Here is a 12,593-nt window from a genome sequence, read left to right as displayed (position 1 = left end):
GCTAGAGCGGCCGAGCAAAACACTTGAGGGTTCTAGGTTCGATCCCCGCTTCCTCCATCCAAGTCACTGCCATTGTGTCTTTGGGCAGGATACTTTTCCCAAAAAAATAACTTTACCCAGTGCCACTCAGACTGGTTTAAATGTAACTTAGATATAGATATTGGGTTTCACTATGTGAAGAGCATTGAGTCCCGAGAGAAAAGGGCTATATAAATATAATTCACCTCAATTCACTTCGGCTAATGAAGGTATAGTCAAATAAACACGCTTTGTTTTTCTCCAACAACACAACGAAAATAAACAGGAGTGATACCTCTCGCATCTAATACACACTTCTGTATCTCTGTGTTGATACATAACCTTCAGTCAATTCGATGAAACAAGAAAACATTTTAGCTAGTATTGATGGTATTGGAACACTGACAAAGTTGCCAGTGAAAATAAAGGAGGCATGAGCATCCCAGTAAACAAACTAAAGACTTTATAAACAAGTTGTGGCAACGTTCCCCTGGCACATCACCTGCTGAATGTTTCCTCACCTCATTAATTTTAAGTCACAGTAGGAAACTGTGTTGAGAAAATGAAAGCAACATCAAGTTTTTTCCTCCTCCGCTGTATTCCTTTAGTGTGGGGACATGTAAATGCGTCCGTCTCCAATATTGTCGCACTTGCCAGCTAACAGCAGTTGCTTTCCACCATCTTTTGTCAAGCAAAACGGCGGTGTTGCGCATGCAGCTACTTTGTTTCTAGGAAGTAGGCAGTGTTGCTTTAAATGCATTAATTATTGACAGGTTTTTGATAAATAAAAATTTCAACAGTATTACTTACCGTAGTTGATCATTATACCGTTTACCATTACACCCCAAATAATACTTGTCCAGGGTCTACACCACCTTCCGCCCGATTGTAGCTGAGATAGGCACCAGCGGTAGAAAATGTATGTATGTATGTAAATGTATGTATGTATGTATATATATATATATATATATATATATATATATGTATATGTATATATATATATATATATATATATATACATATATATATATGTGTATATATTGATTGATTGATTGATTGATTGATACTTTTATTAGTAGATTGCACAGTACAGTACATATTCCGTACAATTGACCACTAAATGGTAACACCCGAATAAGTTTTTCAACTTGTTTAAGTCGGGGTCCACGTTAATCAATTCATGGTAGTATGTATATATATATATGTATATATATGTATATATATACATATATATGTATATATATATACATATATATTCTTTGGGAAATGTCAACATGACCAGTCTATGAATATCTTTTTAGCATATGCATACACAGACCTCATCACTCCTAATGTATATACCATGAGCTTTTAGTAGCTCATTCATGAAAGGGATAGTTTTGCTTTGATTGTTTAAAGATGACTTTATGTATACAATAAAAGAGGTATTGTAAAAAGCGCTGTCAGGAGGTCAAGGGAAAATACAGTGTAATGCTTCTTAGCTGTAAGCATTACTCCCTTTGGGGTCGTGTGTCATTTCAACTCCCACAGCGCTGCCATTTCCTCTAATTAAGGAACTCCTGAAGTGGTCCCGACTGAAGCTCTTTTACCAAAGGCCAACTATTTAGTATTTCTTCGCCTCCGGCTTTTTGCACAGAAAAACTGATTTCATCCAAAATTTAGTAAATTGGGAATACAAACGGACGTTGCAATTTGCAATAATCCAGAATGGGCTGTCATACTGTACATAACATTACAGTCACACTGTAGTTTCAAAGGGGTATTTAATGGTCAGACATGACAAACCGAAACATGTGACAATAGTTTTTCCACCAACATTTAGTGTAATACATTTCAAAAAAGACACTTATGCTAAGCGTTGACATATGTTTTGCCAAAGGCTGTGCAGTAAAAAACATATTAATAAAAAAAAGTCACGTAACTTAAATATTCCTAACCAATATGCCCTCTTCAGAGAGAGTGTTTTAATCCAATCCAGTTGTCTTTTTGTATTTTATTTCTATGACCTCCAAGTTTTCGCCTCCCGTAGGGTGTAGTTGTAATATGGGCACTGCGCTTTATGACTTCATGCCCCCCTTTCAATACCACCTATTCAACCTGCTTATGTGGAGCCTTTTCTTCCAATGTAGGTAGGGCGTGTACACTCTAGGGTTGTACGGTAAACCGGTACTAGTATAGTATCGCAGTACTAATGAATCAAAAACGGTACGATAATCTGTTTGAAAACTACCGGTTCCCAACGGGCATGATGGTGCGTCGTCACGTCATAACATTGCTTGGGTTTACGAGTAGAGGAACATGTTCGGCAGCGCACAAAGACAGAGTACTTACAAGCAGACACAGTTTGTAGACAGAAAAGGGAGAATGATCGCATTATGGCCTAAACACTAAATATAAAGGTGAAGTTATAACACTGAAACGCCCTCAAGAAGAGGTGCTGTAAGACATGGCTAGCTAGTCAGCGGCTAACGTCCATCCGCCATCGGCAGTGTTTTAGCGACTTCTAAATCACTAATCCTGGCCTCCATGGTGACAAATAAAGGACGTTTCTTACAAGTACAATTATCACTGAAGGACGAGAAATAGCTAAACATGCCTCATTACAAACCGTAAGAGGATTCAATAGCTCACCAGCGTCACAACATAAACAAATGCCATGGGTGGATCTACACCTAACATCCACTGTAATGATACCAAGTACAATAGCGTATCATGTCTATACTACTATGTTTACGTCTATGTTTTTTTACTGTCACAAAATAAATATATATATATATATATACATACATACATATGAAGATTGGTTGATTGGCAACACTAAATTAGCCCTAGTGTGTGAATGTGAGTATGGATGTTTTCTGTCTATCTGTGTTGGCCCTGCGATGAGGTGGTGACTTTTCCAGGGTGTACCCCGCCTTCCGCCCGATTGTAGCTGAGATTGGCATCAGCGCCCCCCACGACCCCAAAGGGAATAAGCGGCAGAAAATGGATGGATGGAAGGGATATATATATATATATATGTATATATATGTATGTATGTATATGTGTGGATATATATATATATATATATATATATATATATACATATATGTGTATATATATATATATATATATATAATTTATTTATTTATTTTCATATTATATTCATAAATAAACTTGGGAAATACGTACCTGGACGCATGAGCACTTAAATTCTGACCAATTTATGATCCTGTAACTACTTGGTATCGGATTGATACGTACATTTGTGGTATCATCCCAAACTAATGTAAAGTATCAAACAACAGAAGAAGAAGTGATTATTACATTTTAATATAGGTGTAGATAGAACATGTAAAACAGAAAATAAGCAGATATTAGCAGTAAATTGAACAAGTAGATTAATAATATATTTTTTACAGTTTGTCCTTCATAATGTTGACGAAATAATAGAATGGTAAATGACACAAAATGTTACTGCATACGTCAGCAGACAAAGTCGGAGCCTTTGTTTGCTTACCTACTACTAAAAGATAAGTAGTCTAGTATGTTCACTATTTTATTGAAAAACTAAATTACAATAAGAAACATATGTTTGATGTACCCGAAGATTTTTTGTTAAAATAAATCCAATAATGACATTTTGTAGTCCCCTTTATTTAGTGTCAAAGTATTGAAATACATGTTGGTACTGGTACCAAACTATTGGTATCAAGACAACCCCAGTTCACACACACACACACACACACACACACACACACACTGTATTTAATGTATAGTATGTATTATTATTTCATGTCTTTTTCTCAGCCTGTCATTGTGCCTTTCCATTCATTTGCCCAGCAGCGCACTTTCAATGTGACATTCTTGCACACTCTACTGGCCAGACGTGACACATGTCTTTATTTTGCCCCGCAGGGAGACATGGGAGGCGAAAGGGTCCTGCAGAAAAAGTGGACAACCTTTCTAAAAGCTCAACTTCTGTGCTCACTGCCTGATGACGGATTCCCGTTTAACATCATCCAAGACATGTTTGTGCTGACACCCAGCCCAGGGGAGTGGAGGAAGAATGTGTTCTACGGAGTCTTCACCTCTCAGTGGTGAGGATTGCTAGTTATTTCTTTCAAGTGCATGACTAAAATGACATTATGATGAAGAAATGTTCATGCATGTAACATACAGTATTTAGGACAAAAACAACATCTGCAGGTAAACTAAACACTCAGAGAGACAACCACTCCGATCACTTGAAAAATTACACTTCAACTCTACAGATTAAATTTGTGTTACAAATGTAATTAAAAAAAACATTAATATAGAAACATTTTAATATACTTTTGAAATATTTCAATTAAACATGTATAGAATGGTAAAATAATTTATAATAACATATTTGATTAACTCCTGTAGATGCTTTAAGACAAACAGGAAATTAAAACAACATTTGCCATAATTATTAACTAATTAAACATGGTGAACATCTATGATTTAGAATCTTAATACATTTAATTTTAGATATATATTTTCATTTGAATGGGGTACAGGTAGAAAAAAACAAATATAGATAGAGATTTGGTAATAAAGTATATAAATATTGTACAGTGTTTCAGCTAAAAATGTATACAATGTATTGCAATTTTCATATTTTACATTTTGATTAAACCCAATGCAAAATGGGCTGTGAAACAAACTCACTTGACATGGAAGCAACAAGCAGCATCCATCCATCCATCCATTTTCTACCGCTTATTCCCTTTTGGGGTCGCGGGGGCGCTGGCGCCTATCTCAGCTACAATCGGCGGAAGGCGGGGTACACCCTGGACAAGTCGCCACCTCATCGCAGGGCCAACACAGATAGACAGACAACATTCACACTCACATTCACACACTAGGGCCAATTTAGTGTTACCAAACAAGCAGCATACATATTGTAAACAGCAGGGTTTACCCTAGACTGCCAAGATGCCTGTGGCGGGGGGGGCGTGGTAATGGGTGTGGCCACTGTGACATAACTGAGTAAATTGCATAATGTGCTATGATTATATGTTTTTGTTTTAAAAGGCTCAAAAAATGTATACATGCATTTAAAACACCCATCCATCCATCCATTTTCTACCGCTTATTCCCTTTTGGGTCGCGGGGGGAGCTGGTGCCTATCTCAGGCGGGGTACACCCTGGACAAGTCCCCACCTCATCGCAGGGCCAACACAGATAGACAACATTCACACTCACATTCACACACTAGGGCCAATTTAGTGTTGCCAATCAACCTATCCCCAGGTGCATGTCTTTGGAAGTGGGAGGAAGCCGGAGTACCCGGAGGGAACCCACGCAATCACGGGGAGAACATGCAAACTCAACACAGAAAGATCCCGAGACCGGGACTGAACCCAGGACTACTCAGACCTTCGTATTGTTAGGCAGAAGCACTAACCCCTCTTCCACCGTGCTGCCCGAATTTAAAACAAATCTGTTTTATTATTTAGTTCTTTTGTCGTTGTTGTTGTTTTGCCGTATTTTCAATCGTTGCTGCTTTTTGTACAAGGAAGGTACTTTGTTGAGATTTTTTCAAGTGTTTACAGACTTTTAATTACTTGTTTTTAATGGAAAACATCTAGCAACAAATCTAGCACCTTCTTCTGGTGTTATTATAGAATGTACTCGCGTTTAGAAATTCTACTTCTGTCCGTAGATGTCCCTGACTAACAAGGCTAAAGCGAGCATTATGTCACACTTGGACTTTCAAGTTTCAAGTTTACAAGTTTATTCACAATACCATATAACATTTACAATAGTGGTGAATATCATCGTTTAAAGATGTCGGTATGTGAAAGGGTCCCCCAAATAAGCTAGAAGAAGCTTTTGACAGGGGGTCCAAAGGACAATATATACATGGAAAGATCAAATATGGTAGCAAGCACAGCAATGAAAAACAAAACAACAACAACGCTATATGATAAACACAGGATAATAGTACTAAAGCAAGCATACACATACATACATACATTCATTCAACGATGCAAAATCCAACAGTAGTCTACCCCACATGAGGCTGTAAAGATAGGTGGTTAATAGGTAATATTTCAGTTTCTTTTTGAAGTTGGAGAATGGATACATCATCTTGAGGCTCTCATTAAGCTGGTTCCAAATCTTTGGTCCCCTGCATACGACACTGTTAGCGGTACAAGCCAGTAAAAAATGTTTACCTGTTATCAGATCTAAGTTACGAGTGTTGTGGGCATGCTGGGGATGGTAGATAGGAACCAAACTACAGAGCCTAAGATTCAGCTTGTAAATGACTTGATAGGTCTCTTCTTAAACGCCGCCACTGTCCTCTTAATATTTGCACATTTTGTAGATGGCTGTCCGCGCATGTAAATCTTGCAATATATATATATATATATATATATATATATATAAAAATCACGTCCACATCACAGACTTGCTGACAACGCTCCAGACAATGACGTGCGTTGTGTTTTCATCCGGTTTTGTTAGCGCGTTTTTCGGTGATCAAAGTCTTTTTTCAGTGGTTAAATTTTCAGTACGTCACTTGTCAATAGTGCGCAAATAACAGGCTATACACAAATTCATATTGTAACGACCAGCTAATGTTAATGTTTTATGTTCATGTGGTTTGGATTTGATGTCAGTTTACAAACACACCGCCCACGCCTCAAAGGTATTTAGCAAAGAATGAGGAAGTGTTGTTGTATTTTTGGCAGGTAAGTTAATGCTCAAGGAGACGTAAGTGTTTTCATGGGAGGTGACACCTGTCGAAATTGTGGCGTTGTTTTGTTATAATGAGATTAGTAATAAAAGTTAAAAAATAGGGTCGAACTTTGTATGATTTTTTCTGGGGACTACAATATATTATATCACTTTAATTTAGTTTCAAGTTTTAAAAAACAACCTTATTTTCAAGGTGTGGTGGTAGTAAAAATGTTGTGGCGGTGCGCCACATTCAATTACATTAAAGGGAAACCCTGCACAGATATTCAGAATTCTAACCAAATTCAGGGATTTTTGTTAATTTACACAGATATGCACGACTGGTGTGCATTGCAAAAGGTGAAAATCCAAGCAGGATTAAATATCTAAAATCAGGTCAAAAATGCTTATTTTTTACTGGAACATTTTCCTTATCATACACTTTTATTTTAGACCATTTTGCATAATAAGTTTTTTTTTTTTTAAAGTCTTCAATTCAAAATGGTTTGTTCTATTAGCAGATTTTTTTTGCATATTTCAAGTAACATGTATATGGATTGCTAGTTTTTGTTTACAAAATTTCCATCACAATTGTTTATTATATAATATTAATATGCCAAGACTGAGACCAACAAAAATAGGGGGCCATGTTTACTCCTGCAACACACTGAACTACTTTTGATGTCGTGTTTTGTGCGTCACTTTACATACACATTTCATTCACATTAGACACAAATAGATGTCCCATTTATTTAAAAATAAATAAATAAATAAAATTTAAAAAAAGCTAATATGATTATTTAGCACGCGCAGTGTGATTCAGCAAGACTTTTCTGTAGCCACTATTTTGCATCTTTACTTAGAATGACTGGAAAGGACGTGCACTGGCAGCTTGACAGAAATGTTTTTTTAGAAAGAAGGCGATCAAGCTGCAGCTCCAACCTACGTATGCTTGACTATCAAAAATAAAAAATATTACTCTTATTGTCTATTCAGCAATATTATTTTATAGCTACTGGATGACTAAAGGGGCATATCAAAACACATGAATTGATGCGTTTTGATGTCTGCTGGTGTTTTTTTTTTCATATTTTAAAAAACATCCTGCAAAATGATTGTTCTTGAGTATAGAACATTCCAGCGCATGCTCGCATTTAGTGCCAGCATTTTCCATGAGCGCAACTTCAGAGTGGGTTACGTTGTAGATGCACTGCAGGACTGCTTCTAAAATACCCAGAAAACGTGGTACGTGCCTGTTGCATGTTTCCATACATAGCAAAACACTACAAACAGGAGCATGGTAACATGAATGTCGGTAAATGTGTGTCTCCATGATGAAAGTCGCATCGCACACGCAAAAACCTAATTTCAAAGAGCGGTCTGCACCAGTTATCGATTGTACTAACCCTGTTTCCATATGAGTTGGGAAATTCCGTTAGAGATAAATATAAACGGAATACAATGATTTGCAAATCCTTTTCAACCCATATTCAATTGCATGCACTACAAAGACAACATATTTGATGTTCAAATTCATAAACTTTTTTTTTTTTTTTGCAAATAATAATTAGAATTTCATGGCTGCAACACGTGCCAAAGTAGTTGGGAAAGGACATTTTCACCACTGTGTTGCATCACTTTTTCTTTTAACAACACTTAATAAATGTTTGGGGACTAAGGAAGCTTTGTTGAAGCTTTAAAAGTGGAATTCTTTCCCATTCTTGTTTTATGTAGAGCTTCAGTCGTTCAACAGTCAAGTGTCTCCGTTGTCATATTTTACGCTTCATAATGCGCCACACATTTTCGATGGGAGACAAGTCTGTACTGCAGGCGGGCCAGGAAAGTCACACTGTTGTAACACGTGCTGAATGTGGCTTGGCATTGTCTTGCTGAAATAAACAGGGGCGTTCATGAAAAAGACGTCACATAGATGGCAACATATGTTGTTCCAAAACCTGTATGGACCATTCAGCATTAATGGTGCCTTCACAGATGTGAAAGTTACACATGCCTTGGGCACTAATACACCCCCATACCATCACAGATGTTGGCTTTTGAACTTTGCGTTGATAACAGTCTGGATGGTTTGCTTCCTCTTTGGTCCGGATGACATGATGTCGAACATTTCCAAAAACAATTTGAAATGTGGACTCGTCAAACCACAGAACACTTTTCCACTTCGCATCAGTCCATCTTAGATGATCTCGGGCCCAGAAAAGCCGGCGGCGTTTCTGGATGTTGTTGATAAATGGCTTCCGCTTTGCATAGTAGAACTTTAACTTGCACTTACAGATGTAGCGAGAAAATGTATTAGTGACAGTGGTTTTCTTAAGTGTTCCTGAGCCCATGTGGTGATATCCTTTAGAGATTGATGTTGTTTTTTGATACAGTGCCGTCTGAGGGATCGAAGGTCACGGGCATTCAATGTTGGTTTCCGGTCATTCTGCTTACGTGGAGGGATTTCTCCAGATTCTTTGAACCTTTTGATGATATTATGGTCCGTAGATGTTAAAATCACTAAATTTCTTGCAATTGCATTTTGAGAAACGTTGTTCTTAAACTGTTTGACTATTTGCTCACGCAGTTGTGGACAAAAGGGTGTACCTCGCCCAATCCTTTCTTGTAAAAGACTGAGCATTTTTTGGGAAGATGTTTTTATACCCAATCATAGCACCCACCTTATCCAAATAAGTGTTTGATGAACATTCCTCAACTTTATCAGTATTTATTGCCACCTTTCCCAACTTCTTTGTCACATGTTGCTGGCATCAAATTCTGAAGTTAATGATTATTTGCAAAAAAAAAAATGTTGATCAGTTTGAACATCAAAATGTTGTCTTTGTAGCAAATTCAACTGAATATGGGTTGAAAATGATTTGCAAATCATTGTATTCCGTTTTATATTTACATCTTACAGAATATCCCAACTCATATGGAAACGGGGTTTGTACATGCAGTCTTGGTAGATTACACGGCCATTAATAGTACACATCATTTCATAATTGGCACATGCTGTTGAGCATACGGTGTTTGGATCTTAGTAGATAAGGCCCCCTTTCACCTTGAACATCTTTGGAAAAATACCTAACCAAGAGCATACATTCATTACCTATAGAAATAAAGGCGGACATAAACAATCAAAAAAATGAATAAATAATAAAACATTTACTATGTCATTAAACAAGGGCAGCACGGTGGAAAATGGGGTAATGTGTGTGCCTCACAATAAGAAGGTCCTGCATTTGAGGCTCTGGGTCTTTCTATGTGGAGTTTACGTGTTCTCCTCTGGCTTCCTCCCACCTCCAAAGGCATGCACCTGGAATAGGTTGATTGACAACACCAAATTGGCTTTAGCGTGTGAATGAATGTGAGTGAGAGACTGCGACTTGTCCAGGGTGTACCCTGCTTTCTGCCTGAATGCATCTATAATAGGCTCCAGCACCCCTGGTGGCCCCTAGATGGACGAGCGGTAGAAATGGATGGACGGAAAGATGTAATTAAAAATTTAAGATGCCATTTCTCTCTTGTTTAACATTAATAGCTACTAATTAATCATTGAAATTAATTAAACAAAAAATTGAGCTGATTGGCCACAATACCTAGCAATATGTTTGGAGGATAAAAAGTGAGGCCTTTAATCCCAGGAACACCGCCCTTACCGTCAAGCATGGTGGAGGTAGTATTATGCTCTGGGCCTGTTTTGCTGCCAATGGAACTGGTGCTTTAAACGGGACAATGAAAAAGGAGGATTACCTCCAAATTCTTCAGGACAACCTAAAATCATCAGCCTGGAGGTTGGGTGTTGGGCGCAGTTGGGTGTTCTAACAGGACAATGACCCCAAACACACTTCAAAAGTGGTCAAGGAATGGCTAAATCCGGCTAGAATTACGGTTTTAGAATGGCCTTCCCCAAGTCCTGACTTAAACGTGTGGACAATGCTGAAGAAACAAGTCAATGTCACAAACCAACCAATTTAGCTGAACTGCACCAATTCTGTCAAGAGGAGTGGTCAAAAATTTAACCAGAGACTTGCCAGACGCTTGTGGATGGCTACCAAAAGCACCTTATTGCAGCGAAACTTGCCAAGGGACATTTAACCAAATATTAACATTGTTGTATGTATACTTTTCACCCAGCAGATTTGGTCTCATTTTCAGTGGACCCATAATACATTCATAAAAGAACCAAACTTCGTGAATGTTTTTTGTGACCATCAAGTATGTGCTCCAATCACTCTATCACAAAAACATAAGAGATGTAGAAATTTTTGGAAACTCAAGAGAGCCATATGACATTATGTTCTTCACAAGTGTATGTAAACTTTCAATCGCGACTGTATTATTTGGTGTGTAGAATACGGCTGCTGATGATGCGTAGATGGACGAAAGACTTATTTTTGAAAATGTATTCTTACAAGAAAAACGCTTTTTGAAAATGATAAATCAATTTAGGATTGGAATGAATAAATGTGATGAGGTGGCGACTTGTCCAGGGTGTACCCCGCCTTCCACCCGATTGTAGCTGAGATAGGCACCAGCGACCCCAAAAGGAATAAGCGGTAGAAAATGGATGGATGGATGAATCAATCTCAAGATTAAATCATTACTAACAAGTAATTTCCCTTTTTGATGTCGTTTTAAGGTACAACGGTGCGTCAGGAAGCTCCGCCGTGTGTTCCTTTACCATGGAGCAGGTAGAAAAGGCCTTCAGCGGCCGATACCGCGAGGTCAACAGAGAAACCCAGCAGTGGTACGCTTACAACCATCCCGTCCCCGAACCTCGACCTGGAGCGGTGAGCAAACTCTTCCTTCCAGGACGTACACAACATGTCACACCTGTTACATAAGTACAGTGGGGCAAAAAAGTATTTAGTCAGCCACCGATTGTGCAAGTTCTCTCACTTAAAATGATGGCAGAGGTCTGTAATTTTCATCATAGGTACACTTGAACTGTGAGAGACAGAATGTGGAGAAAAAAAATCCAGGAATTCACATTGTAGGAATTTTAAATAATTCAGTTGTAAATTATGGTGGAAAATAAGTATTTGGTCAAACATTCAAAGCTCTCACTGATGGAAGGAGGTTTTGGCTCAAAATCTCACAATACATGGCCCCCTTCATTCTTTCCTTAACACGGCTCAATCGTTATGTCCCCTTAACAAAAAAAAAGACCCAAAGCATGATGTTTCCACCCCCATGCTTCACAGTAGGTCTGGTGTTCTTGGGATGCAACTCAATATTCTTCTTCCTCCAAACATGACGAGTTGAGTTTATACCAAAATGGATACATGGATGATACAGCAGAGGATTGGGAGAATGTCATGTGGTGAGATGAAACTAAAATAGGACTTTTTGGTATAAACTCAACTCGTCGTGTTTGGAAGAAGTAGAATACTGAGTTGCATCCCAAGAACACCATACCTACTGTGAAGCATGGGGGTGGAAACATCATGCTTTGGGGCTGTTTTTCTGCTAAGGGGACAGGACGATTGATCCGTGTTAAGGAAAGAATGAATGGGGCCATGTATCGTGAGATTTTGAGCCAAAACCTCCTTCCATCAGTGAGAGCTTTGAATGGTTGACCACATACTTATTTTCCACCATAATTTACAAATACATTCTTTAAAAATTCCTACAATGGGAATTCCGGGATTTTTTTTTACATTCTGTCTCTCACAGTTGAAGTGTACCTATGATAAAAATTACAGACCTCTGTCATAATTTTAAGTGGGAGAACTTACACAATCGGTGGCTGACTAAATACTTTTTTGCCCCACTGTATGTTTCCGTCTGACATGTAATGGTTTCCATTCTCGCCTTCTCCAAAACAACAAGGACCAAATTGCTTTTTCCACTTTCCACTTACTGGTGTACTGAATATATCT

General features: G+C 38.1%; 1 protein-coding gene across 3 annotated transcripts in view; it reads left to right on the top strand.

The window, feature by feature from the left end:
• The window catches only part of sema4ba (sema domain, immunoglobulin domain (Ig), transmembrane domain (TM) and short cytoplasmic domain, (semaphorin) 4Ba), a 209,212-nt gene that overhangs the window by 178,175 nt on the left and 18,444 nt on the right, over positions 1–12,593 (top strand). For all 3 annotated transcript variants that reach the window (XM_061894807.1, XM_061894806.1, XM_061894809.1), the window contains exons 9-10: positions 3,916–4,097; positions 11,351–11,501. In XM_061894807.1, coding sequence (XP_061750791.1) covers positions 3,916–4,097; positions 11,351–11,501 — 333 coding nt within the window. The remainder of the gene's footprint in view (positions 1–3,915; positions 4,098–11,350; positions 11,502–12,593) is intronic.

The sequence above is a fragment of the Nerophis ophidion genome, linkage group LG03 (assembly GCF_033978795.1).
Source record: "Nerophis ophidion isolate RoL-2023_Sa linkage group LG03, RoL_Noph_v1.0, whole genome shotgun sequence".
NCBI classification, from domain to species: domain Eukaryota; kingdom Metazoa; phylum Chordata; class Actinopteri; order Syngnathiformes; family Syngnathidae; genus Nerophis; species Nerophis ophidion.
This window is presented reverse-complemented; position numbering and strand designations above follow the sequence as displayed.